This window comes from Epinephelus fuscoguttatus, linkage group LG2 (assembly GCF_011397635.1).
Source record: "Epinephelus fuscoguttatus linkage group LG2, E.fuscoguttatus.final_Chr_v1".
In the NCBI taxonomy this organism is placed as follows: domain Eukaryota; kingdom Metazoa; phylum Chordata; class Actinopteri; order Perciformes; family Serranidae; genus Epinephelus; species Epinephelus fuscoguttatus.
The window spans coordinates 21889668-21916430 of NC_064753.1; the positions used below are offsets into that span (position 1 = coordinate 21889668).

The window sequence follows — 26763 nt, forward strand, 5'->3', positions numbered from 1 at the left end:
TGATATTTACAAAACTCCAGGTTTATTTCCACAACATAAAAGGGTCAAATGATAGTTTGTTCTCACTTTAGAGATATGTTCCAGTGTTCATAATGACTAACATATTTTCTGAAGGACAGAAATTACAAAACAAACAGACAAATAATAAAAACCCCAGTCAACAGGCTTGTATTATGTAATTTTGTTGTATATGGCACTAAGGTCAGCCCGCAGTTTCTTAAAGGACGGTCTATTTCTGGGCTCGTACTGCCAGCAGCTGTTCATAATCCTGGAGATTTCCACGGGGCAGCCGTGTGGAGCAGGCATACGGTATCCTGAAACACATCACAGACCATCAAAACAGGTACTGAGATCAGCTGGAGTCTAACCCAGCTGACATTGGATGAGAGGTAGGGTACACCCTGGACAGGTCACCAGACTATCACAAGGCTAACATAAAGACAGCTTTTCTCTCACTTTGCCAGACTTTAGTCCTGCCTCTAGGAGCCTGTTTTGAACTGTCCTCATCGTGCACTTCACCCCAGCTGATGTCTGCCATTCTTTTGGTAGGTCACTTGATGTCATCCTATGGTTGTTGAGTGACATTCGAATGAGTTGGCGGTCATCTCAGTCAGTGGAGAGTCGTTTTCGCCCTCTGCCAGTCTGTAGCTTTGTTGCCCCCAATGTCTGCTGCTTGACCTTGTTCTTATGAACCGCAATCTTTGAAATTCTAAGGATGCAAGCAACCTGATGCTCACTGTATCCCTCTGCCAGCAAAGCCAGAAATGAACCACTCTTTTCAAAACTTTTCTTTTCAACTCTTTTGTCATGGTCAGTAGTTATTATTTGAGTTACCATGAGCACTGTTTTTACTATCCAGCTGATCCTATTCCAAGAGGATAGTGATGACCACAGCTGTGGTTTTTATATTTTACCTCGTTAAATAAGGTTTGATTCAGGTGATCACCTAATCAGTAGCTACCTCATCAAGTGGAATGAGGCGTGCTTGTGCTGAAATGTAATGGAATGGCTACCTTATGTAATGAGATGCTAATTAAGGAAAAAACTGGAATGGTCTCTTAATTGTTTTTCAGAGCTGTATTAGTGAATGTCTTGGCAGTGGTACGCAGACAATAAGCCATTCATCTCTCTCTTGATACATGTTCTGCTCGTCTCTGAAGGGGAACTCTGCCCTGGAGGCACGGGCTGCAATGACTTCCAGCCAGGCTAAATATGTCATCTTAACACCTGCTTGGAGTTAGAGATCATAATCTTTTAAATATTGTTGTTGTCTGTTGAAGCCTTTTTAAAAAAGTGAATTTAATATGCCTGGCCCTCATTATTAGGTTAAACCCTAACCCCCTAACACTACACATAGTCTGAGGCTGATCTAAATTTGCAGAGTATGAACAAATTCAGGTGAAAAACTATGGATGAACCCCAGACTGTGTGTGAATGAGGCCCACTGACTGTTGGCTTATCTTGCCAGATGAGTCTTTACCTTTCTCCACCTCGTCGCGTGTTTGTTGGTTGGTCATGCTCGTGTAGGGCGTCATCCCCATGGAGAAGGTCTCCCACAGCAAGACACCAAAGCTCCAGACATCACTCTCCATGGTATAACGGCCTAAACATACCAGCAGGGGGCAGCATTAGCAAAGGCACAGGCACAGGTCTGTCAGTTTTTAATTGACTACTGGCAGAGAGAAACAAGAGGAGTGTCTGTGGTTGTGACTGCAGGGCAGAAACAGTTGCGGTGTACCATAGTTCAGGGCCTCAGGAGCCGTCCATTTGACAGGAATCTGTCTGAGGCCACCCTCTGCAGAGTAGACACCGTCATCTTGCTGACGGGACATCCCAAAGTCACTGATCTTCACCACATTGTGCTCTGCAACAAGACAGTTCCTCGCTGCCAGGTCCCTTAGAAAAAGACAAAAAGACAGGGAGAGGAAGATGTAAGAGGGATTAATGCACGGGCTGATGAGCAATGGATACAAAAGAGACACAAAAGCATCATGTGCTATATTTAAAAAAAAAAAAAAGAGATGCAGCAAGAGAAGCGGGGACTAAAAGGAGTAAGAGAACAGGCATTCTTGTCATGTCTCTGGTGTTACATGTGAGACAGTTTGACATGCAGCGTTACAGGCTGAGCAGCTACCAGCTGCCTGCTCTGATCTGTCCCCACTGGGCAAATCACACAGTGCTCCTGTAATGAGCTGGGTGTCACAACCTCATGTCTTCTCCGGAGCACCGTCAGCCTCCACTGATCCCTTACCCAAAGCACCACAATCACTCCCACTCAACAACTGATCCCCTTAAACCCTACAGTTCTATATTAGGTTGCATCATTTCAAACATGTTCACAACACACTTTTGATCTCAGCTTTTCCTCACTCTTCTTTTAATAAATGCCTGGAAAGCAAGATTTATTTATATTTGTAGATTATGTATAAAACCCAATGTTTAATCTTTATAATCAGTTCCTGCTCACTTTGAGATCCACAGTCTTTAGAGGGTTCGAGTCAGTTCTCCTCTTGGCTTAGTACAAAATGTTCAAAAAGAAAATATCAGCCGTTTCAGCATCCTTGCATTTCCTCCCTGTCTCTTTTACAGCTGATTCTAAAATCGTATTACCAGTGTACAAGCCTGTACGAGGCTCTAAATAGTTTAGTTTACCTCCATATTAGGTTGACTGTCTCTCCTTCGATACCAGACAGGCAGCCTTTTGTGGACCTGTGTCCATTAAAATATCCAGAAAAACAGTTTTTACCTCTCTACTCTGTTTTTTTGTATTTTAAAGTGTTTGTTTGCAAACTTCATTTGCTTAAGTATTAAAATGTGTTTTTACTACAACTTTATGTAAAGCACAGTTTTATGCATTTGAGCTGCAATAACAAATAAAGGTTTATTTTAAAGAGAAATCAGCAATTAATGAACAGATAATCTTGATACAGATATGTCAAATATGTAGGATTTAGGGGTATATATTGGCAGAAATGGAATATAGTATAAATTGTTGTTTTCTTTAGTGTATAATCACCTGAAAATAAGAATTGTTATGCTTCTGTTACCCGAGAATGAGCCGTTTATGTCTACACAGGGAGCGGGTCTGGTCTACAGAGATTGCCATGCTGTAACACCATGTTTCTACAGAGGCTCAGAATGGATAAACCAAACACTGGCTCTATTCAGATTTTGTATCAGCCTCTGTAGTTAGCAGCCCTTCTGCACATTGATTTTTTTCTAATGTTAAATGGCTTCATCCAGTGTTTTTACTGGTTTAAATCACCTGGTCCATTTGTTTTAAAGAGGGGGAGACTTTTGCAGATAATTCACTTCCTGGTAGCTATTCCTATTCCAAGCTATCAGAGAAAAGAAGGTACATGTTTAAAGGTCAGATATGTAGGATTTAGGATGGGTATAATAAGTATGTTTTCTTTAGTGTATAATCACCTGAAAATAATAATTGTTATGTTTTCATTAACCTAGAATGAGCCATTTATATCTACACAAGGAGCTGGTCCTTGTCTACCTTGTCTGCCACGTTGCACCACCATGTTTCTACAGTAGCCCATTGGCCATCATAGTTAGCAGCCCCTTGCAAGGAAAGAGTTGGGAAAACAAAGATTTTTTTATTTATTTATTTTACCGGTTTAAATCACCTGGTCTGTTTGTTTTGGAGAGGAAGAGACCATCGGGATCAGAAATGCGGAGAGCACACATTAAGTTATCAGAGAAAATAAGTGAGCATTAGCAGGTGCTGGGCTACGGCCTGTCTGTGACATACTAAACAGTGTCTGAAAAACACTGACTTCTAATGTGAAACTGCTTTTTTCAGTGTTTTTACCAGTTTTACTCATCTAGTCTATATGTTTTGGAGACGAAGAAAGCTCTGCAGATAATTCACTGCATGATTCCTTAACCTTACACACTGTTTAGCTGTAGTTGCAGTTCATCAGTTACGCAAATCCTGATATTACCAGTACAGTCAAGGCCCTTTCCTGTGGACTAAACTCCAACTGGACAGCAGGACATCAGTCATCTTCCACAACATGTTGGCATTTACTTATGTCTAATTTCTTATGAAAAACAACAACGATTTACCAAACAGCACTTTAGCACACTTTTAGATGTTTATTTGGAAAATCTCCAGCTTCTTTAAGGACATTTAGGTTCTTTGATTTTGAATGCACTTATTGTAAGTTGCTGTGGATGAATGCGTCTGCCAAATGAATGCACTGTAATGCGCTGTTAAATTAATGGTTCTGCTGTCTTTCTAATTCAAGTAAAAAAAATTGTAGGTCAGCCAGCAGTGCATTTAAGCTTCCTGTTCAAGGACACAACAGCTATCAGTTATTTAAGAAAACTTTATCCTTCACTTTTAATCGACTGTTGAGAGCTGCATCAACATATGGGGAAGTGCTGCTGCGAGGAAAGTGCAGTTTGGTTTACAGTTAAGTGATGTAAATGTTAGGAAGGTAAATTATGTACTTTATTACGCCTGTGCACCATAAAGGTTTTCAGATCCATCTGCCTGTGGCTTGTTCCACAATTGGTCTCATGGAAACTCTCACTTTATGCAAAATGAACATGTTTTAATATTCAACTAATTAATTTCACTGGACCCCTCATTTGTCTCACACACATGCTCTGCTGAGCATCACATGTTTTCTGTGTGTTAAATTCATGGTGACTTTAGATAAATCACTCAGTCTTGAGAAACCTAGACATAAAGCAGCCTACACTGTCCTCTGCTCTAACGATGCTTTCTTGTGTTATGTTTGTTTTATTATTTATATCTTTGTTATTATGTCTTAGGTTGTGTATCTGTATCTGAAAATACGTTTTCAATATGGAGCATCAGCTCAGGCAGAGCACTGAAGTTGCTATAGTCAGTCAAAATCTCTCTCCGTGTGTTCAAGGCTGCTGTTCTGTTTTTATACCACTGTCGTTTTGTTCACCATTAAACATCATTTCATTCAATACAAAATCACTGAAGAGGGAAAGTAAATCTCTCCAAGTGAATAACCTTGCTAAAGTTCTGCAGAAACCCCTTTCTGGCAGAAATCTTTTCATCTGAACCTAAAGCATGATTGTTTTCCTAACCTTAATCAAGAAATCCCTTTTAGGCTGAAAGCCCTCCATATAAACCTGTCCCTGAGTCCCAACAAATATCTGTGAAACACAAAATTGTCCCAGTTCTTCTTTTCAACATTCAGTTTAGATGTTTGTCATACTTTGTCTTACTAGTCATTACCTGACTCAAAAACAGTAATGCACTACTCGTCTGAATCAAGTGGCACCCTCCAGGGCTGAAAAGTGAAGCCAAGGCTAAGTGCCAAAAACTGTAGTTCCTCTAATGGCCACTTGAGGCTGGCTCCAGCAGTGAGGCAATCCTCATGGACTCCCATAAACATGTTTACAGCCTGGTACAAAAATGGGAGACCAAACCTAATGTTTCTACTGCTGAGGCACTGGCTATGGCAGTAGTTATCCAACTTTTTGTGCCCAAGGCAATCAGAGGGCAAGCCAAAATCTCAAGGCACACGTGTATTTATATCTTTGCACAACAGCTTCTATAATGTCTTATCACTCTTATCATGACATAAGACAATAAAAACAAGAAAAAAATAACACTAGATTTCGTGATACTGTCTTCTCTAGGCAGTAGGTCGTCCTCACTGGTGCTTTGTTGTAATCTGCTCCGTACAATAAAGCAATCAATTGTCCCACTCAAAGCTTTCTCCTGTTAATTGTTATCATCCCTCACATTGGCTGCCAATCAGGGCTTTTGATGTGTCACACACTTAGAATTCCCACACACAAATGCCAACAAAAAGAGTTTGCCTCTTTATCAGGATATGGGTGCACACAACGTACTGATACAGTCAATTATAAATTCAGTCATAACTTTTTGTATAGGTCCAGTTGAATATTGCAGTAATAATGTGTGGTTATTACAAAATTCCACATCACACCTGGATTGGCATCACAGCACAACATTTGAGAAAACACTGGGCTATGGTGTTGAAATATGCGCTCAGTGTGCTAAGTGTCAAAATAGCAGTCCTCCATCCTGATGAAACACCCATCCACATAAATGAATGCATGTGAATGCAAGGTCCACTTAAGAGTCTTGGTTTGGGGGTTTGAAAATTTGATAACCCTACATGAACGGGACAATAAATTTACACATTTTACTCAAAATATGTATCTGCACCATCACTTCCTGTCTCATAACTATCTGCAGACCACTGCTCTTTTATTCTGACAGCGGAGGTTAAATAAAACTAAATGGGGCAATAAGCTACAATAGCTTCCTCCATTTTTTGGTCTCCGCGGCTGTACGTCCTTCAGAGGGCAGCAGTGTTAAGAGGGCTTACCATCAGACAACAGTTTATAAAATCAACAAAATTGAAGACTACGTGGAGCATTCACATGGATTCATTTTGTGAAGTAGGGACCCTTGTTGCTGCTCTGACTCTTTGAGAGCTCTCTCATCGACAGGCACTGAATCTAACTGCATTACCATTCACTATAAATGTTTGACTCCTTGACACAAGAGCCTCTGACAAATTAGACAAAGTCACAATCTTACCTGCTCCTGATGTAAGGATAAGACCTATACAAATATTACCTTTGTATAAAATGTATTAAATCTTATCACACTGTGCAAATATAAATTAACTGTTTCACCAACCTGTGGATACATTTCTTGCTCTCCAGGAACTCCATACCCGCTGCTACATTTTCTGTCATTTTGACCAACATCTTTGGACTCAGATTGTGACTCTCATGCCGTAAGAAGGTGAGAAAATCACCACCTTATGAAACACACACACACACACACACACACACACACACACACACACATATATATATGTATATATATATAGAGTAAGAGAGAGAGGGAGAGAATGATGATGTAGGACCAAAGGAAAGCAATAATGGTAGCATAAATCTTGAACCTCTTGGGTAAACACACCGAGGGTTGTAAAGGTAAGGTAAGGTAAAGTAAAGTAAGGTAAAGTAAAGTCTAGGATCATGTTTACCTTGAACAAGCTCCATGATGATGTAGATCGGCTGCTTCTGAGTGCACACTCCTATCAGCTTCACAATGTTAGGATGGTCGTACTGCTTCAGGATCCTGGACAGTACAGGAGAGGAAGTGTGTGTGTGTGTGTACGTGTATATATGCATGTGTCTGTGTCTGTGTGTGTGTTTGTGTACATACTGACCTGGCTTCCATCAGGAACTTACTCTTGTGCTCTGGGGCCAGGTTCTCTTTACAGGACTTCACTGCTACAGGAGTGCTATCAGAGCGTAAACGGCCGCTGTACACTTCTCCAAAGTTGCCCTGTGTAGTGCGAACACCAACATAATGTGTTACTGTCAGGTTTTTTTAAGTGTATTTTCTAACTCAACAGGGGACTTGATGTATCTACTAAGATGAGATAAGATAAGATAAGATAAATAAGATATAACTTTATTTATGAGGGAAACTTGTGCAGCAGTTGCAGTACAAAGTTAGAGGAGTGCAGATACAGAGCATGCAGTATACAATGACTGAAAAAACAAAGTTGAAAAAGCAATGTATAGCAGATATAAACTAAATATAAACTAGATAACAGTTAGCTGACAATAAGGTGCGATATGAGTGATTTTCCTTGATGAACTGTAACCACGTGCACAATTTTAAACAAGGGTTGGTCAATATGGAGAAAATCAAATATCATAATATATTTGACCAAATACCTCAATATCAATCTTTCGACAATATTGTAGTATTGACCATGGGTGCTTACACAAAATATTTACACAATGATCTGATATTATCATATCAACAATCATTAGTAATGTGGATATAATGACGGGGTGGGTAAAGTAAAAAAAAAAAAACAGAACAGCTGGGACAGTCGAGTAAGTTCAGAAAGTTCATCATTTTACTGTAATGCAACCTTTAAAATCAGGGAAAGACAATTATATTATATATTATTGTATATTATATCCCAAATCTAAGACAATACCTAGTTTCATATGATGACATTGATATAATATTGTTTGTTTCAAACTATGGAAACTATGTTAAATTGGCAGGTAAGTTAAATCTGAGGGACAGGTTAAAAGACAGGGCTATTCATTGCCGTAACTGTTCCTCCTGTGAATACTGGTTATGAAGACAAACTTTCTTAAAGTGATTTCAATGTGTGTGATGGGGGACTACATCTACAGTCCTGCTCTGGTGGAAAAATTACTTTCATAGTTTCTGCAGCTAATGTGAGACTTCAGCAGTCTGGGTTTCACAGACCAAGTGGATATCTTCCACAACTACTGTCGCTTGTATTTCCAAGGACAGTGTTTGCTTGCTGGGCCACAGCAGAGGAAAAGTAATGCAAAGTGGGAAGTTTGTTCTAGAAGTACTGGAACTTTGGACAAATTTACACTGATGAAGCCTCATATTAGCTTTAAGAAATCTCTTAGAGACAGAATCTCTTTGCAGCCAGAGAGGAGAAACATCACAATGAACAATAAAATTCTTACATGTACTTGTGTTCATCCAAGTCAGACAAATGTGAATCTATCCTTCAAAGTGGCAACAAGGTCTCCAGAGCACTCTTGTGGACTGGCTAGCTACACTGAACAAAAATATAAACGCAACACTTTTGTTTTTGCCAAAAGACCATTTCCCTCAAATATTGTTCACAAATCTGTCTAAATCTGTGTTAGTGAGCACTTCTCCTTTGCCAAGATAATCCATCCCACCTCACAGGTGTGGCATATCAAGATGCTGATTAGACAGCATGATTATTGCACAGGTGTGCCTTAGGCTGGCCACAATAAAAGGCCACTCTGAAATGTGCAGTTTTGCTTTATTGGGAGGGTCTGGGGGGGGGGGTCAGAAAACCAGTCAGTATCTGGTGTGACTACCATTTGCCTCATGCAGTGCAACACATCTCCTTCGCATAGAGTTGATCAGGTTGTTGATTGTGGCCTGTGGAATGTTGGTCCACTCCTCTTCAATGGCTGTGCGAAGTTGCTGGATATTGGCAGGAACTGGAACACGCTGTCGTATACGCTGATCCAGAGCATCCCAAACATGCTTAATGGGTGACATGTCCGGTGAGTATGCTGGCCATGCAAGAACTGGGATGTTTTCAGCTTCCAGGAACTGTGTACAGATCCTTGCAATATGGGGCCGTGCATTATCATGCTGCAACATGAGGTGATGGTCGTGGATGAATGGCACAACAATGGGCCTCAGGATCTCGTCATGGTATCTCTGTGCATTCAAAATGCCATCAATAAAATGCACCTGTGTTTGTTGTCCATAGCATACGCCTGCCCATACCATAACCCCACCGCCACCATGGGCCACGCGATCCACAACGTTGACATCAGCAAACCGCTCACCCACGATGCCACACAAGCTGTCTGCCATCTGCCCTGAACAGTGAAAACCGGGATTCATCCGTGAAGAGAACACCACTCCAACGTGCCAGATGCCATCGAATGTGAGCATTTGCCCACTCAAGATGGTTTCCGACAGTTTGTGCAAAAATTCTTTGGTTATGCAAACCGATTGTTGCAGCAGCTGTCCGGGTGGCTGGTCTCAGACAATCTTGGAGGTGAACATGCTGGATGTGGAGGTCCTGGGCCTGAGGCCAGTTGGATGTACTGCCAAATTGTCTGAAACGCCTTTGGAGACGGTTTATGGTAGAGAAATGAACATTCAATTCACGGGCAACAGCTCTGGTGGACATTCCTGCAGTCAGCATGCCAATTGCACGCTCCCTCAAAAGTTGCGACATCTGTGGCATTGTGCTGTGTGATAAAACTGAACATTTTAGAGTGGCCTTTTATTGTGGCAAGCCTAAGGCACACCTGTGCAATAATCATGCTGTCTAATCAGCATCTTGATATGCCACATCTGTGAGGTGGGATGGATTATCTCGGCAAAGGAGAAGTGCTCACTAACACAGATTTAGACAGATTTGTGAACAATATTTGAGGGAAATGGTCTTTTGTGTGTATAGAAAATGTTTTAGATCTTTGAGCTCAGCTCATGAAAAATGGGAGCAAAAACAAAAATGTTGCGTTTATATTTTTGTTCAGTATGTCATCTGACAGGCCAAAAAAAAGAATTGTGACTCACTAACCAGGTCTTTCTTGCACTTCAACCAAACTTCACTCTGAGTTTTACATAAATATGTTCTCAACATTTTGAGATATCTGAGACTCAGAACGAGACAAACACATGGACACACTATGGCTCACTTTTTACTGTAATGGGCATGATAAAAAAAAGAAATGATTTTAAAAATTGGTTTTGCTTCTCTCACTTCTCTTCTAAATTTCTGTCAACAGATATTCAGTTTACTCACCCGTCCAATGAGGGGTCCCAAGATAATATCATCATGTTCCAGGACCCACTTGTCCTAATGGGGTTAAAAATGAACAATAAGAGACGCATAGTGGTTCTATTAACTGTGAGACCAGCAAAAGAGGAGAGACAAGAAAGAGGAATAAAATTTGAAGGCAAGATCATCACATTTGCATGTGTGCTCATCTGAGACAACAATGGAAGCACTTCAGTTAAAGGGGACCTTTTGTGCTCATCTGCCATTTGTTGCCATTTTTGGGTTCATACTTGGGGTCTCTTTTGGAACGTGTTTACATACTTTATTTTTCTCATACTGTCAGTGCTGGAGCACCTGTATTTGAGCTCTCTGTGAGATGCTTCGTTTTAGCACCTGTTTATTTAAAGGAGCTGTATGCAACATTCAAAGCATATCTATGACTCAGAGTCTGGGGCAGGATAGTCTGTACACTGTTGTCGACATGGAGGTGGCTGAGCTAGCAGCTAGCAGCTAATGGTGCTAACTCATTATATTAGTGAATATGACTGTCACATACAGAAACTTGCATCTCCATGTTACAATAGCCCAGAATGGACAAATCAAACACTTGCTCTAGATAAGCCCATTTACATTTTTGCATTTTTTGTGTCGGCCATCGTACTTAGAAGCCCATCTGCAGCATTGGAGAAACCCTGATTCATAACGTGAAACTGCTTTGTTCAGTGTTTTTACTGGTTTAAATTATCTGGTCTGTTTGTTTGTTTCATAATTCAGCTCGTGGTAAAAACCTCCTGAACAATGAACACTGATGGAATTCTAACTGGAAGATGTTTCAGCTGGTTGCAATCTGCAGTTCTCACTGCTATATGACACTAAATCCCTTTAAATCAGGGCTATTCAACTGGCGGCCCATGGGCCACATCCAGCCCAGAAGCAACCTCTGACTGGCCCGGCTAGGGATTGGTACCGAGACCCAGTATTAAACAGCCCAGGGCAAAATTAATCAAGACTGTAGTATCAATAAGCTCTGCCATACAGTATTGGCTCTTTCATCATTACTTTTTAAATTTTGGTGTCATGTAACATTGTGCTGCAGCCTCTCTCCTGCATTCTGCATACACACACACACACACACACACACACACACACACACACAACAGACAGAAGTCAGACAACAGCAGAGGCCGCGGGGCAGATGACGCGAGTATAATTACTCTAGTTGACAATAAGTACGCTTGTCACTACAGGTAACTGCAGTAAAACCTTCGCCAGTAAAAGCCAGTGCTTTATTAATACATGTGTTCAGCATGTAGAAAGCGCTATTTCAGTTTGCCCAGTCCATGGTCTCTCAGTCACAGCTATTATGGTTTACAATTGCGCTTTACACAAGCACATGAATAGCCCTGCCCCATATCTTACACACTGGACCTTTAAGGTAAACCACTATCTCTTTCTAAACCTAACCAAGTAGTTTTGGTGCCTAAAGGAAACTGCAACCATTCAGTGCCAACACCTAGTAATGTGATGTTTAGAGGTCGTGGTCATTTCAGGTTGCAGCAGACTGTGTGTTCCAGCAGTACCTTCAGTACAGGTTTCTTCAGCACTATGTCAGACCTCTTGGTGACGTGTTGTCGTGAGGACAGCAGATGATGGATCAGCTGCGGGATACTGCTGAAGCTTTCGCCATCCAGACGGTACAGATTCTACTGACACAGATGGAAAAACATTTACAGAAGTTAACTGCTGTGCAAACATACTGACAGAGGAAAAAGACACAATGAAAAACCTATACATGAAAATAGCCTTTTAAATTGTTAGATTGTTTAAATGAGTTGTAGTTGTGTAAGTTTTTCTTGTGTTTAATTGAAAAAATAGAGCTGGGAGGGGAGCAGTACTGTACATCTAATTTTTTTTAGCAGTATCTTGATCATTTAAAACTTGCATACATATTCAAAACACATGATTTAAACCACACACAGAAACAAAAAGGATCTACATATAACATAAAATGCCCCTCAACTCTCTAAAAAAGTGTTTTGTTCTTTACTTACATCCATGCTCTGAATAAGGAAATGCTTGCAGGATCCTTCCCACTGCACAGAGAGCACATAACCGTGTTTCTCTTGACTCTTCCTCACCAAGAAGTCTCCGTCATTCTTCAGCAGCTGCTGGACCTCCGGTCTGGGAATTGCTCCGTGGTACCAGCCCTGCTGTCCCAGAGGACGATCCACGTCCAGCACTGGGGTGAGAGCCGGAAGCAACTGAAGGCAGGAAGAGAGAAAAGCAGACTCTTTAAAGCTGACATGAATAATGAAACAATGAGAAGTGATGGAGGATGGATTTTAGGGTGATTCTGCAGAGAATATATGGAGATACTTCAAAGAAAAGTCTGTAATACTTTAAAGTCTAACCGCACCACCTTCCATGCCTCCAGGGAACCACAGAGCGGGGAGCTGGAGAGCAAGAAGTAGTTCACATTTAAAGAATAATTTGAGCTTGAAGTCCAGCACATTAGAGACACTGAAATATTTGCTCAAATTGATCTTTTACAGCATGCACACGGTGATTTTTATCTTTCTGACAAATTAAAAACTACAAACCGGCTGCACAAAGCCTTTTCCTGTTGAGGGTTTGTGTGCAGCACAGCTGGTTCATGGCTCCATCTGTGCTATCATCTGCGAGCAGTGATAAAACCGTGAAAGGTAAACTGGCTGCCTGAGAGGTAAACTTAGTTTGAGGTCAGGCAGAATTTCCAAAGTAGTAACTTGACTGTCAAAGCTGACCTAATTAAGTTCGGCGGTGCCTTCAGGAGCCCGAGACCCCAAAGAAAGATCATGGGCCTGAGTTGGCTCAGCCGTGCAGTGGCTACACTGTCTCCAAAACATGATGAATTGTTTGTTGTGTGATAAGAGCTATGAGTGTACAAAAACAGACGCTGCAGTTAAAGTTAAGGGCAGGGAGGTGGAAGAGCGAGGAGGGGAAGTGTCTCTCAACTGGAACAAGTGTCCTTCCTTTTAAAATGTCCTTCTGCAACATACTGTGAGACAGATATTGTTCTGCTATGTTTAATCTGACGCCAAACAATTTAGTATAACCACTTGTAATCTGTCTATCTTTATTCTGTGTGTAATTATTGTGCCTGGATTGTAATTCAGTGTTTAACTTACCTCCCATTTGGGTTTAAACAGGCCACTCAGATTGTTTTTGATCCCGTCCATGAGGAGTTTGGAAGGATTTGGGCTGTGATCCTGAAAAAAGAAAAGGTCGAGAGCAAATCATGTTGGTCCATATAAATTAAAAAAAAAATTATAATTACTACCAATAAAAGGGAAAACATGCAGGTCTATGGGTTAAGTCATTATTCATTGATTTGCTACAAGCAGCAACCTCCAAGGCTGGAAAGTTAAGCCAATGCAGAAGTGTCAAAAAATGCAGTTCATTGAATGGCCACTTGAGGCTGGCTCCAACACTGAGTAAATCTCCACAGACCCTCATGTTAAAACTTTACAGCAGAAATAAACGTGTTTACAGCCTGGTACAAAAAACAGCTTTGGTCTCTATAACAAATTTTCCCTGTTCATGACAACTGTATGGGGGTAACGTTATATATCCCACCCTCTGATATTTTATTAAGGCTTAAAAGCACACATAATTGAGGGCTGGGCCTGTTGAGTGACAAGCTGTCTGTGAGGCATCACTACAGTCTATGAGCTAGATCAACCCCTTGCTCATCCACAGCTCCACCCTCTCCTACAAATATGGTCATCTCTGACACCAAAAGGCCAAGATGGCAAGGCTTCAAATCGGGAGTCCACGAACCATTGAGTGACGTCCTGTTAGCTACTTCTATTATTTTAAACAGTCTATATTTGCTACAGGAATAGCTGCAGTTCAAAACAAAAGCATGGGCTGAAGTCATTTGAGTTGGATGTGAGTCATTTCCCAGTCCCAAATTTGGTGACTTTGAACTCAGCTTGACAAAATCAAACAGGATAAAGAGCCTTAGAGATAGGGTGACTATTGGAGGGAGTTTGGAGTAGAGCTGCTGCTCCTTTGCGTCGAAAGCGGTCACTTGAGATGGTTCGGGCATCTGATTAGGATGCCCCCTGGGCGCCTCCCGTTAGAGGTGTTAAGGGCATGTCCCACTGGTAGGAGGCCCAGAGGCAGACCCAGAACACACTGGAGGGATTACATATCTCAACTGGCCTGGGAACGCCTTGGGGTTCCCCAGGAGGAGCTGGAAAGCATTGCTGGGGGGAGGGACGTCTGGGGTGCTTTGCTTGGCCTGCTGACCCCCCAACCCACCCCGGGTTAAGCGGATGAAAATGGATGGATGGGTAGAATAAAAGTCTTCAGCCACACTAGCAGCTATGTGAGGCCATAGGCTATTTTAGCACAGCTTTGAGCTTAATGCTGATATTAACATGGTAACATATTCATAATAACAAGGCTAACATGCTGGAGTTTAGCAGCTATAATGCTGACCTGTTAGCATAGTAACTTTTGCTATTTAGCACTAAATAAAAACTCCAGATGAAGTTAATGGGGATTGTCATCTGTTTTGTAGGTATTTGGTCATAAACCAAAATACTGGAAAATTTTCAACCTGACGGTGGCGCTCTGTGAAAAGTCAGTAATCCTTTGAGGAGTGTGAATATCTGTGTTAAATATCTCAGTAATTCATCCAATAGCTATTGAGACATGTCACTAGAAAAAAAAAATCTTCAACCTGCTAGTGGTGGTACAGGAAGTTAGAGGATCACCAAAGTCAGCAAGCTTCAACCTCCTCATCCTCTCGGAGCTTAAAAAAAAAAAGAAAAAGAAAAAGGTAGGAGAGACTGTAGCAGAGAGAAACATACATTGTTTGAGTTGGACGAAACCGAGACGGCATCAGGGTCCAACTTCAGAGCAGAGGGAGGTTCTTTGGAGCCCAGCTGGTCCAGTTTCTCCTTCAGAAGAAGCCTCTGAACCTCCAGCTTCGCTCTCACACCCTGGGACAAAGCAACCTGCTGCCGGCACTCCTCCATCGCATGTCTCTTGCTGAACTGGTAGACCCTGGACGAGGCAGGGAGCAGCAGGCCAGGTGAATTATATTTGTGTGGGACATTTTCAGTGAGAGCAACATCGATGGTTGCACAACAGGTGAGACAAACAGGCAGTACAAGAACACACAGACATCGATAAGAGGTCTGAGCAAATAGGTTTTCAGATGCCTCCTATTGACTAACACAGTCAATAAGGAGGCTTTTCTAGTGACAGCTGAGTCCATCCTGGATTTTAAGCATGTAAGACCAGTGAACTTTAAATGACCCAAGAGTTCTGCTAGTGAAGTGAAACGAGGCTTCTAAAAAACGAGCAGGGGTTTGATTGCATGGATCCTTGCTGCTTTTTTAACAGAACTTAAATGGCCAGTGCATGGCTGGATTAACCTGATTAACCAGGGCATGAATTTGCTGATGGACCCCTATTGAACACCCCAACCTCCCTCTGTGAATTGTGCCTGTACCCCGTCACCTCCAAGTTACCCTTAAGCACAGTGCACACACTATAGTACTCGGCAGCTCCATTATTTGCCCTGAGACCCAGAAACCAACAAGTATACCTGTACTGCAAGAATACTATTTTGAGCCAGGTGCTCTGTGATTTGGGGCAGCAGGGTAAGGCAGTTATGATGGGCCCCAGTGCATGCTGGTCACTAGTTATGAAGCACACACACACACACACACACACACACACACACACACACACACACACACACACACACAATCACTTGGCTTAAAAGATGCGCTCAGCTTGTCAGTCTTGACAGATTTTGTGCCTTAACTAGCTTCCATGTATTGTATCATCACTTGATCCAACAGAGACTTGACACAGAAAAACATCAACATACATTCTAACCAGCAACCATCATTGCATATCTGCACATGACCCACCACGGAATTAAAAACATCTTCTTTCAATTGAATATTTGTAATAGCTTATTTGTAGTTTTTATAGTTTATGTATAATACACGTATTTTTTTATAGATTGCTACTGACCATTTTACAATAATCAAATAAATAAGTAAATCAGAAATACCTGACGGTGATGGGTCTTCCTTTTCAATCGTACATATAGCAAATGACAGCATTTTTAACTTAATGTGAGTTCTTCTTTGAACACAGGTGTATTTTTCAAGGTCACAATTTGAATCATTGGCAAGGGCCTGTTCTCTGACCAACACATTGTTGGAGGGCTTACACCCCTGATTTTGGGTCATTTGATTGGAGCTGAAATGATTAATTGATTGACAGGAAACTAATCGGCAGCTATTATAATTATTACTTATTGCAGTCATTTTACAATCAAACCTGCCAACGCCTCTCAGATGTAAGGATTCACTGGTTGTCCTTGTACATAAACAGTATATCAGCGGCTCCCAACTGGTCGGTCATAGTCCAAAAGTGGGTCATGGGTCCATTCTGAATGGGCCACAAGTGACTCGCAAGCATGTCAAGTTTGTAAAACACACACTCCATTTCTAAGTACAGTGAATTTCCAGCACAGAGTTGTTATGTTGAAGTGCCATTTCCTGCTGTAGAGTGAGTGACTAACAGACAGCTACTTGGCAGAAACAGCAAACTAGCTCGATGACATGGCCAAACATGGACCTTGAACTAATGATTGAGGAGTAATCTGGACCCTGTGGCCGAACCAGTTGGGAACCACTGCAGTACATGATAGCAAAGTGAATATATACATATATGCATGGATGGATTACTGACCGGGCCAACTGGGCACAGGCCCAGGGGCCCAAAGTATCAAGGGGGCCCCATGGCCTTAACTTGCAAAATGTCACTCAAATTAACACATGCTGGCCAGGAAGAGACTCACATAACCACAAAGTGATGCAAAGGAACCACAAAGAGACACAAAACAACAAAGTACCTCAAGTAGTACCTTAGTACCTCCATAACACACAAAATAATCTTGAAGATCCAAACAACTCTTTTTTTTTTTTTTTTTAAGGATATTTTTTTGGGCCATTTTGCCTTTAATGGACAGGACAGGTAAGCGTGAAGGGGGGAGAGAGCGAGAGGGGATGACATGCAGCAAAAGGGCCACAGGCTGGATTCGAACCCGGGCCGCTGCGGCAACAGCCTTGTACATGGGGTGCCTGCTCTACCACTAAGCCACCGACGCCCCCCAAACAACTGACAAAAAAAGGAAATGGAAAACCAGTTATGTCAGAGAGGTGTAGGACCCTTTGCATATCTGAGCCCAGGCCCATGTCTGTATGATCTCAGAGTGATGTGAGTAGAACCACAGAGGCAAGTACACTCAGTCTTCAACTTCCTCAAGCTAGCAGGTTCTCAGCTACGAGAGGTCACACTGGGTTTGACCTCATACAGCATGTCACTGCTGGTTTACAAAATGTTTTCTCAAAATACAAACCAAAGGGCAGCATAACCTCAACTTGCCTCACTAACACCACCACCATATGTGCTCCCCAGCTGCTCATTTTAAGGTATCAACATTTTGCAAACAAACACATTGTTTCCAGTTGTCCTCCAGGAGCTCGACTCGATCACTCCCAAAAGACGGTGAACCTCTAACACTCTCAGACAGCCTCATCAACCAAGATAAATGAGGGGATAGAGTGCCATAGCTCTGATCATAGCTCTGTATTATAATTCATAAGGCACTTAGAGTCCCATGAGACCACACTGGTTATTAGCTGCTGGCCAGCCAAGAGCACATTGAACTCTCCCATTGGGAAGGACTGCTACCTCAAAGGTTGTGTGTTTTTGCTGTGAAACCTCCTCTGTGACCTCTAAATAAAACATCACAGCATCACTGATTCTCCTTGTGTCTGTGGTCCGCTCACCTCTGGCCCTTCTTGACACCTTCCCGCTCTGCATCCAGCTCCAACTCCAGCTGTTCCACAGAGGTCTGCTGGGAGCCCAGAGTCCGAGCCAGATTTAACAGCTCCTCCTCTATTGCAGTCAGTCTGGGAGAAGGAGATGGAGAAATATCATGAAAGGAGGAAGTAATTGATGCAAAACACTCAGAGGAAATAGGAAGTAAAAAAAAAAGGACCAGGAGGGTGAGGAGGAGGAAGTAGTTGGGACACTAAAAAAGGAAATTAGACTTTAGTCATCTTGATGATTGTGTCGTTTGTTCTCACTTGTGCTGCACTGTCTCAAGCGTGAGGTCGTTCAGTTCAATCCCTCTGGGATCTAGCTGTACGTTGTCCTCCAGAAGGCTGCAATCAAACTCTGCACACGCAGGAGTCTCCCCTACAGACCTGCAAGTACAAACACACAGTGTCATTGCTCTGCAGGGTTAGCTTTCATGATTGCACTGATTGATTTGAGAGGAAGTTTTCCCTCCGTCTACCTGTTTTGTTGGATGAAGCTTTCATATTCTCTGTGAGGATCGATGGCCGTCAGAGCAGAGGATATCTCTCTGTGGATCCGCACCACTTCATGATGGAGGAGAGTGGAGATGTCGAAATACTCCTGCAGGATCTCCTTTCTGGGTTAGAGGTCGCATGAAAACAAAGTTAGCAATTTGAAGGACCAATTTTATGAGTTTTAGCCTGAGTCTAACCACAGATACAGTACAGAACATGTTTCCAAAGCACAACATAAGAATTTCCTCACTGTATAAGGATTGTGGGGGCTGGTAAATAAAACACATGCATATCATTTACATTTCAATTAAGTATATAAGTCAGCGAGTCAGATAAGAGATAATGCATAAATTATACCTACTCTCTCTGTGTTAATAACTGCAACATAACAAAATCTTATAAAATACACTCCAAGATATTGTGTAATCCTTGTACTGCAATATGCACATGTGTCAGCAACGCCAAAGTCAGTTTCATTCATGGGACCAGAGAGTGTTGAGCTGCATTCAATGCATACAGTATCTCTCTTGGGTCGCTGTTTCTCAGAGGACACAAATTACTTATTTGAGCTAGGTGTGGTCAATTAGTCAACTGAAAGAATGACATGATCAGTAAAGCCTCTGTGTGGCAAGGTGGTATAGTGGTTAGCACTGACGCTCGGCTGAAGGGATCTGGGTTTGAATTCACTGGCGGCTGGGGCCAAGAGTTAATAAGACTCATTTTCAGTTATCAGTTGTGTAAAGCTGGGGTTTTCAAACTTTTCTGTGCCCAAAATCTCAAGGTACACCTGTATTTATATCTGTGCACAATAGCTTCTATAACGTGTGCTATCACTCTCATCATGACATAAGATAAGACAATACAAGACAAGACAGGTAGGTTCCGTGCTACTGTCTACTGACAGCTGTTTTTTTATCTTTTCTTTTGGGGGTAGGTCGTCTTCGCTGGTGCTTTGTTGTGATCTGCTCCATACAATAAAGCATTTCATTGTCCCACACACAGCTTTCTCCTTGTAGTTGTTATCATCCCTCACACTGGCTGCCAATCAGGGCTTTTGATGTGTCACACATTTAGAATTCCCACACGCAAATAATGACAAATAGGTTCCCTGTGAGGGTTTTTCATTAGATTAAATTAAATTAAATTACATTTTTCATCTAGAGTTTGCCTCTTTACTTGGAAATGGGTGCTCCTATCTTTTTGTGTAAGTCCAGTTGAATATTGCACGAATAGGCTAATGTGTGGTTATCACAAAATCCCACAGCACAACTTGATTGGCATCACAGTTCACCATTTGAGAAACACTGTTGCAATGTGTTGAAAACATTAAGGTATTCTTTACCTAATAAGTGTTAGTGTGTCATAGCTGTGAAAATTAGTTACTCTTTACTTAAGACATGAGATGAAATCTACTCAGACAAACTCAGTGCAAGTTGTTACCTCACATTTATCAGGGACATTCTATGGGTTTGCTTTAACAATGCAGGTAAGTTAGTTGCAGGTCGATTCATATCAGAACTATGAAAATGTAGTTTGAGAGACATTTCCTGAGATAGGCAGTCCATTGCAGTAAATATTTCAACATGTTCCAATTCAGATTTTTTTATTGTTTTGAGCAAACAAGCTGTGACATCTGAGATCTGACAGCTCACTGTCAAACATTTAATGCATGAAACTAACACATTCAGATGATGCTTTTCCTTTGTCATCTTTATTATAAAGTTTGGGGCTTTCTTTTTTTATAGCTACATTTTCTGAATGCATAAACTAGGAAGAAATGTCAAAACAGTCACTTCTCTCAACTGCATGACCAAATATTGACACTGATGAAAAACTGAAACCAACTTAATGTTCCCTGTTCATTTAAAGGTCCAGTGGGTGGGACTTAGGGGGATACACTGGCAGAAATGAAATATTACAGGTTAGTTTTCTTTTATTGTTTAATCACCGAATATAAGAATCATCATGATTTCATTCGAATGAGCTATTTATATCTACATAGGGAGCAGGTCCTCCTTTATGGAGATTGCCATGTTGCACTGCCATGTTTCTACAGTAGCTGAGAGTGGACAAACAAAACAGTGGCTCTAGGTTAGGCCATTTGTATTTTTGTGTCAACCACCGTAGTTAGCAGCCCCTCTGGTTTATATCACTGCATCTGTAAGTCTTGGAGAGGAGGAGACCTCTGTAAATATTTCGGTGCTGGATAAGAACCTCCAGGACATCTAGCTCTTAAATTATCAGATAATAAAGGTGTGCACACATTAGAGGGCATTGGGCTGGCGGCCCATCTGTGACATGCAAAACAGTGTCGGAGAAATATTGATTTGTAACGTGAAACAGTTTTATGTAGTGGTTTTTTTTTGTTTTTTTTTTTTGTTTTTTTTTTAACTAGTTTAATGACCTGGCTTGTTTGTTTTCAAGAGGAGGAGACCTCTGCAGATAATTAAGCTCCTGGTAAAACAATGAACAGCGAAGGAATTTAAACCAGGAGAGGTTTCAGCTGGTTGCAATGTGCAATCCTCACTGCTAGATGTCACTAAATTCCCCTAAATATCACACACTGGACCTTTAAAACACTGCTGCAGGGATGATGTTTTTTTTTGCAAGCCGACCTGGAAGCTGATTCTATTGGAAAAAAAAATTGGATTACTGCAGAAGGTAAGCTCTGTGGCAAACAAAATATCATGAAACATACATGTTTTGTTCAGTAAAATAGTCTTCACAAAGGAGGCATAAATGCAGTCACCAGAAGTAAAAGGCTAACGTTAGGCTATGAACAAACTTCACTGCGGTCACTTGATTTTATCATCACCATCACAGAGAGGCTGTAAAGCAGTGTTCCGCATGTTGACATTCTGTTGTCTAATGTAAGACACTTGTTAGCAACTGTCTTTTTTAAGACATGTTAAATCTTTAAAATTCCCCAGAAGGGTATTTACTGATGTATTTTAATGTATTTTATGTCATAGAATAAAATGTGAAAATATCTTAAGTCTAACCACAGAACTTATTTCAGGCATCTAACCAAGAATCCATTGAAAAAAAAACATTGACTGTAAGATGAGGAAGCTGCAAGTGCAAAAATGCTAACACATTTCTTTGTTACAGTAAGTCTCAATCCTGCAGCACTGTGTAGGGGAAACATGGATACACTGTGGTACAGCCAATTAAAATGTGCTTTTGAGGTCAGCATTCCTCTTATATGTATTGTGTGTGTGTGTGTGTGTGTGTGTGTGTGTGTGTGTGTGTGTGTGTGTGTGTGAATAGAAATCAGCTGAGTGGATGCAAACAGAAAAACAGTAAAACAGGACCACTGAAAAGCAACATCATTTTCACACACGCACGCACGCACGCACGCACGCACGCACACACACACACACACACACACACACACACTGTAGTAGATTTCATCTTACAGTATGAGCACCATCTCCTGCTGCAGAGTCTGCAGTGCACTGAGCAGGGCAGGCTGGATCTGACTGTAGTGGTGCTGATGGTAAACTTGAGCAGCTTGCACAGACAGCACGTACTCATTATGCAGCTCGTAGAGTTTCACTGAAGCCTTTATATAACGCTCCTTAGCCTTGTCTCGCTCTTTATCTGCACACATACATGAAAGAAGGGGGATGACACAACATGTCATGGTGTAAATATACATATCAGTTTTGCAGAGTAAAACAGAAACAAAGAAAGGCCAGTCCATGCCTTCAGAGTAAAACCGATTCTGTTCAGAGAAGTAAGTGTTGCCAAAAATTCCCACCTTTACTGGCCTCCTGGTACTTCCTCTTGGCCTGAGCTGCATCTTTCACCGCCTGTCTGTAGCTGCTCTTCAGCCTCTCCAGCTCTGTCTGGGTTACCTGAAGCAGCACACAGACACACAAACAGATGGAAAACATTTGGTGGAAGGGTGGGCGTCATTCAGGGGAGCTGTTTGTGTGGTTTAAAGCTGCCAAACTGAGTGTGAGAACTACATCACACAGGAAGTGGACAGTGGCCTTCTCGTGTTTAACTGCAGAGGAACACGAAACATGAGAAAAGACATAAGAGGAAATGATTCGACCTTTGTTATACTGCTGGTGCTGATACTTCAGACCTCCGCCTGATAGCATCTCTGACATTGTTGCTCAGTCATAAAATCTATTCTACTGCACAACGACTTGCACAAAACCAAAGCCGTCATCTGCATAATAAAGTAAGAAAATTAAAATAAACAAACTGTCTGCTGGAGACGGCCAAGCTGCAACCCAGTATGGATCAGTGAAAATGAACACATCATTTCCCTGATGTAATTGGGTAATAAAAACAGTTGGAGCAGCCAACGGTTTGAAATTGCATCAAAATGCATTTGCACACACTCTTTCCAGTCTATTGAACCTCATTTCATTTGACTGCTGTCTATTTATAATGCCTCCACTGCAACACTCAACTGCATGTCAAGATGATAGACTCGCGCAAAAATCAACACATAGACTCCAAAGCAACGACATCTGCCTTTTTTCTGATAAGAAGCGTTCAACATATGTAAATACTGTATCACCATGACTGTGACTTCTTGTAAACAACCACAGGGTCCAGAAAAAGGAGCAGGTAGTGGAAATTATGACACTGGCTCTGACATAACATTGGACTCTTGAACGTGATATACTGCTACTTACCGTGCTATTTCAAAAGCCCCACGGTGGTTTCAAAATAAATGAAGTACTGCTTTACAACAGCTGAGATATCGCTAGTAGTTTTCAAGTATATTATTGCTTAAAATGCAAAAAAAGGAAACGTACAAAAGTGAAATGAAACTTTAAGCACTGTGGCTTCACTTACAAACTGCCCTCATGAATATATACTTTGTGTGTATGTGTGTTGTCTGTGTGTGCCAGTTTACAAAAACAAAAGAGGGTAAAAATGTTCAACCATAAGGACAAAAGAGCAACAATAATCAAAGTTCAATAACTACTAAATCAACAGCTCACTTTCAGCAGTGAGCTGTTTGATCACAGTCGGAGGTCTGACTGTGTAAGGGTGATATACCTGTGCTTTGGCATGACAATCTATAAATAGTGGTGTATTTGAGTGTCTGTGTGTTTGTAGTCTCACACCTTGCTGAGCTCCTGCCTAAGCAGGTTCCACTGCTCCGCATAGGTTTTGCGGAGCTGCTGTTTGTCTCTGATGAGCAGTGTCAGTTTGCTGATGGGACCATCCAGCAGATCCTCAGAGCGCTTCTTCATCACCTGACTGAGGAAGTCCGTCTGAGAGACCAGCACTCCCCACGACTAACGGACAGGAGACAAAAGTCAGGGGGAAAAAGTTATTCACACAAGACAACAGTCATCCCCATGTTGTAACCTCTGTTTGGATCTGTCTTTTGATTCAATAACTACCAACATATTGCTTTAGATTTCAGTAAAATCTGATGAAAGTCAGAGCTGGGGCCATTAAAAAAATAAACATACTTCACATTTTTTGCTCTTAACTCCTGAACTGTGAGGTGCAGAGATAAAATACGTCACCAGGATTTTGTTGGTCCAACCTGCGCCTATTAATATTGTCCACATCTGCTTTGCACAAAATTGTCCGTCACCATTCTTCTAATTAATTTTATCAGATCTTTGCCATCTTTACTAGACATCTGGTGACTTCTGCATTTTGCCCCATTTTCTGTTTAAGTTGCAAAGTTATAGTGCTTCTTGCGTGGCTTATTTTAGATTGTCTGAAATACTTCAAGATAGCATTGGGCAAATGCAACCAAACTGAGGATAGATTCTTAGCAAAGTCAAACAACTTTGGCATTTCATCTACAAGTTCAACAGCAGCATGACAAACTCAGTGGTTGTGAGTTTGATGTATGGCAGATGTGATGATGAAATCTGAATCCTTTCAAGCATTTATTTCCTTATTAAAGTGTCAGAATAAGAGAACAGTGCAGCTCTAGTGGAGATTTACTGTTCGTGCTCTTTAGTGCTGTATTATCGGACTTTGAGAACATATATAAACATTTTAATTTAGATCATTTTAAACTATGACAACCAGGAAACACAAGGTTTAGGTCAGGGTTATCAGTACCCTGGTACCCAGATATACACAATGACTCCATAGCCCATGTTGTGTAGAATATATAGGTGTTTTATGGAGGGTTTTAAAAGCTCGGAAAATGAAACACATCACAGCAAAACAGCTAAAGTCTGATAAGGGAAGTCATTTTACCCAGTATGACCTCATATCAGTGCTTTATTCTGCCAGATTTTTCAGTCTGTGGTTTTTGTTGCACAAATAATCAAACAGAAAGTTTTTTTGGATGGAGACAAACCTGTTTCAGTGGGTCACTCAAATAAATTCTTTATGTGGAAAGCACTGATGCTCACCAGCTTGTTTAAGTTAAACTGAAGTTACATGTATTTAAGTATGAAGTGGATTTCTTCCACTTGACTGACTGATGATCATTAATGATCAGTTGATTATTCAGCTATAGAGTGATCTACAACACCTCACCTGGTTGAGCTGGCTGATGTAGTCCAGTCCTGTACCGGGCTGAGGCCGTTCCAGCTTCTCTGCCATGGCAGCCATGTGGTGCAGCTGCACTGAAAACTCCCGCTCACTCTTAGCCCGCTGACCCATCCATTTCTTCATGACCTCCATCAGATGAAGCTCCGAGTCCAGCAGCCGCATGACAGCCGTATGTGCCTGAGGACACCGCAGGTCCTCTCCAAAGCCCATCTCTGAATATTTAAACTCTCCTCCCTGCTGAGGATTCACTATCAGCGTCCTACAGCAGCTTTATGTTCTCATGAGTGGGACAGAGCGGCGATCTGAAGCAGCTGCTCAGAAACAAGAGTAGTTATTTTGTCTGTGGCCAAAGATAGCTTTCACTTCCCTGTGAGAGCAAAAAAAATGTACAATGGTTCATGCGAGGCAGCACTTCCTCATGTCTGTTTGAATGTGGTTGTGCTTGAAATTATGATTTTTCTTTCAATTTAGGAACAATGTATGTGTCATAAAACCTTTCACTGTTGCAAATACAGGCTATAGAATATCCAGTTGAAATGCAGAAACAACTCACAGGCAGGTGGAAGCTGAAGACTGAGCTCAAATATCTACATGTCACATTATGGCCACTAATGTTCACATCACACATCACAAACATCAGATATTAGGATGCAACTGAGGACAGTTGTCTCAGCTCCTGGATTAATGTACAATTTTAAAGTACTTTTACTTTTATTTTCTGTTCCTTTTTACTAACATTATACTTCACTGCATTATCATCATGCATTTTACATCACTACTTTTATTTTACAGCTGGAGTAAGTAGTTACTTTCTGAGTTTTATGTACATGGATTAAACTACCCAGCCTCAGCCAAATACAGCAGTAAAATCATGCTTTTCCATCAGTGCAACAGTAAAAACAATTCAGTAAAAACACTACCACATTATACAACTCACAGGAGCCAGTTTTTTCTTTTTCTTTTGATGCTCTAAGTACATCTCGCTGGAAATGAGTACATTTTTGAATGCAGGACTTTTACTTGTAATGAGTATTTGTATTTATTTATTTTATTGGTACTTTATTACAGAAAATGATCTCAACATTATGTCCACCACTGAATATTTTCTTTTTCTTATTTTTCAGTGGAGGTGATTTTAATGTCTTGATGTTACACATGATCATATGAACAGCTGAGCAGGTTACTGGAGCAGTGTGGTGACAACATTTCCCTGCAGTGACCTGAATGTCTGATGCAGGCAGGTGCAGGTTTTTGCTACTGTGCATAAAATGGGGAAATAATAATAATTTAAAAATACTACCCAATGCTATTTAATGTTGAGCTATGGCCAGTGTGATGAAACCTTCTCTAGTTGTTGTTGTTGTTGTTTTGTTTTTTCTAAAGTATACTGCTTATTGCTTTTAGACCAGAACAGACTGTAAAAACTGCTGATGGTGTTTGTTGCATGAAATAAAAAAAATTAAAACAAACAAAAAAAAAGCTTTCATTTTCTTTTTTACCACAGTGTGAACCCAGTCTCACTTCATTACTTG

The 26763-nt window shown here is 41.2% G+C and overlaps 1 protein-coding gene across 1 annotated transcript; it reads right to left on the reverse strand.

Annotated features, from left to right (window-relative positions):
* fes (FES proto-oncogene, tyrosine kinase) lies at window positions 1–25551 on the reverse strand. Its single transcript, XM_049560818.1, has 18 exons — window positions 25217–25551; window positions 23827–24000; window positions 22494–22590; window positions 22150–22333; window positions 18715–18852; window positions 18503–18622; window positions 18203–18325; window positions 15194–15389; window positions 13502–13582; window positions 12386–12595; window positions 11915–12037; window positions 10359–10412; window positions 7215–7333; window positions 7029–7123; window positions 6677–6800; window positions 1739–1896; window positions 1481–1603; window positions 1–314 (listed from the first exon to the last, which is right to left on the reverse strand). The coding sequence occupies exons 1-18, from the start codon at window positions 25439–25441 to the stop codon at window positions 172–174; spliced, it is 2487 nt and encodes an 828-aa protein (XP_049416775.1). The 5' UTR covers window positions 25442–25551; the 3' UTR covers window positions 1–171.
* Window positions 25552–26763: the final 1212 nt, after the last annotated feature.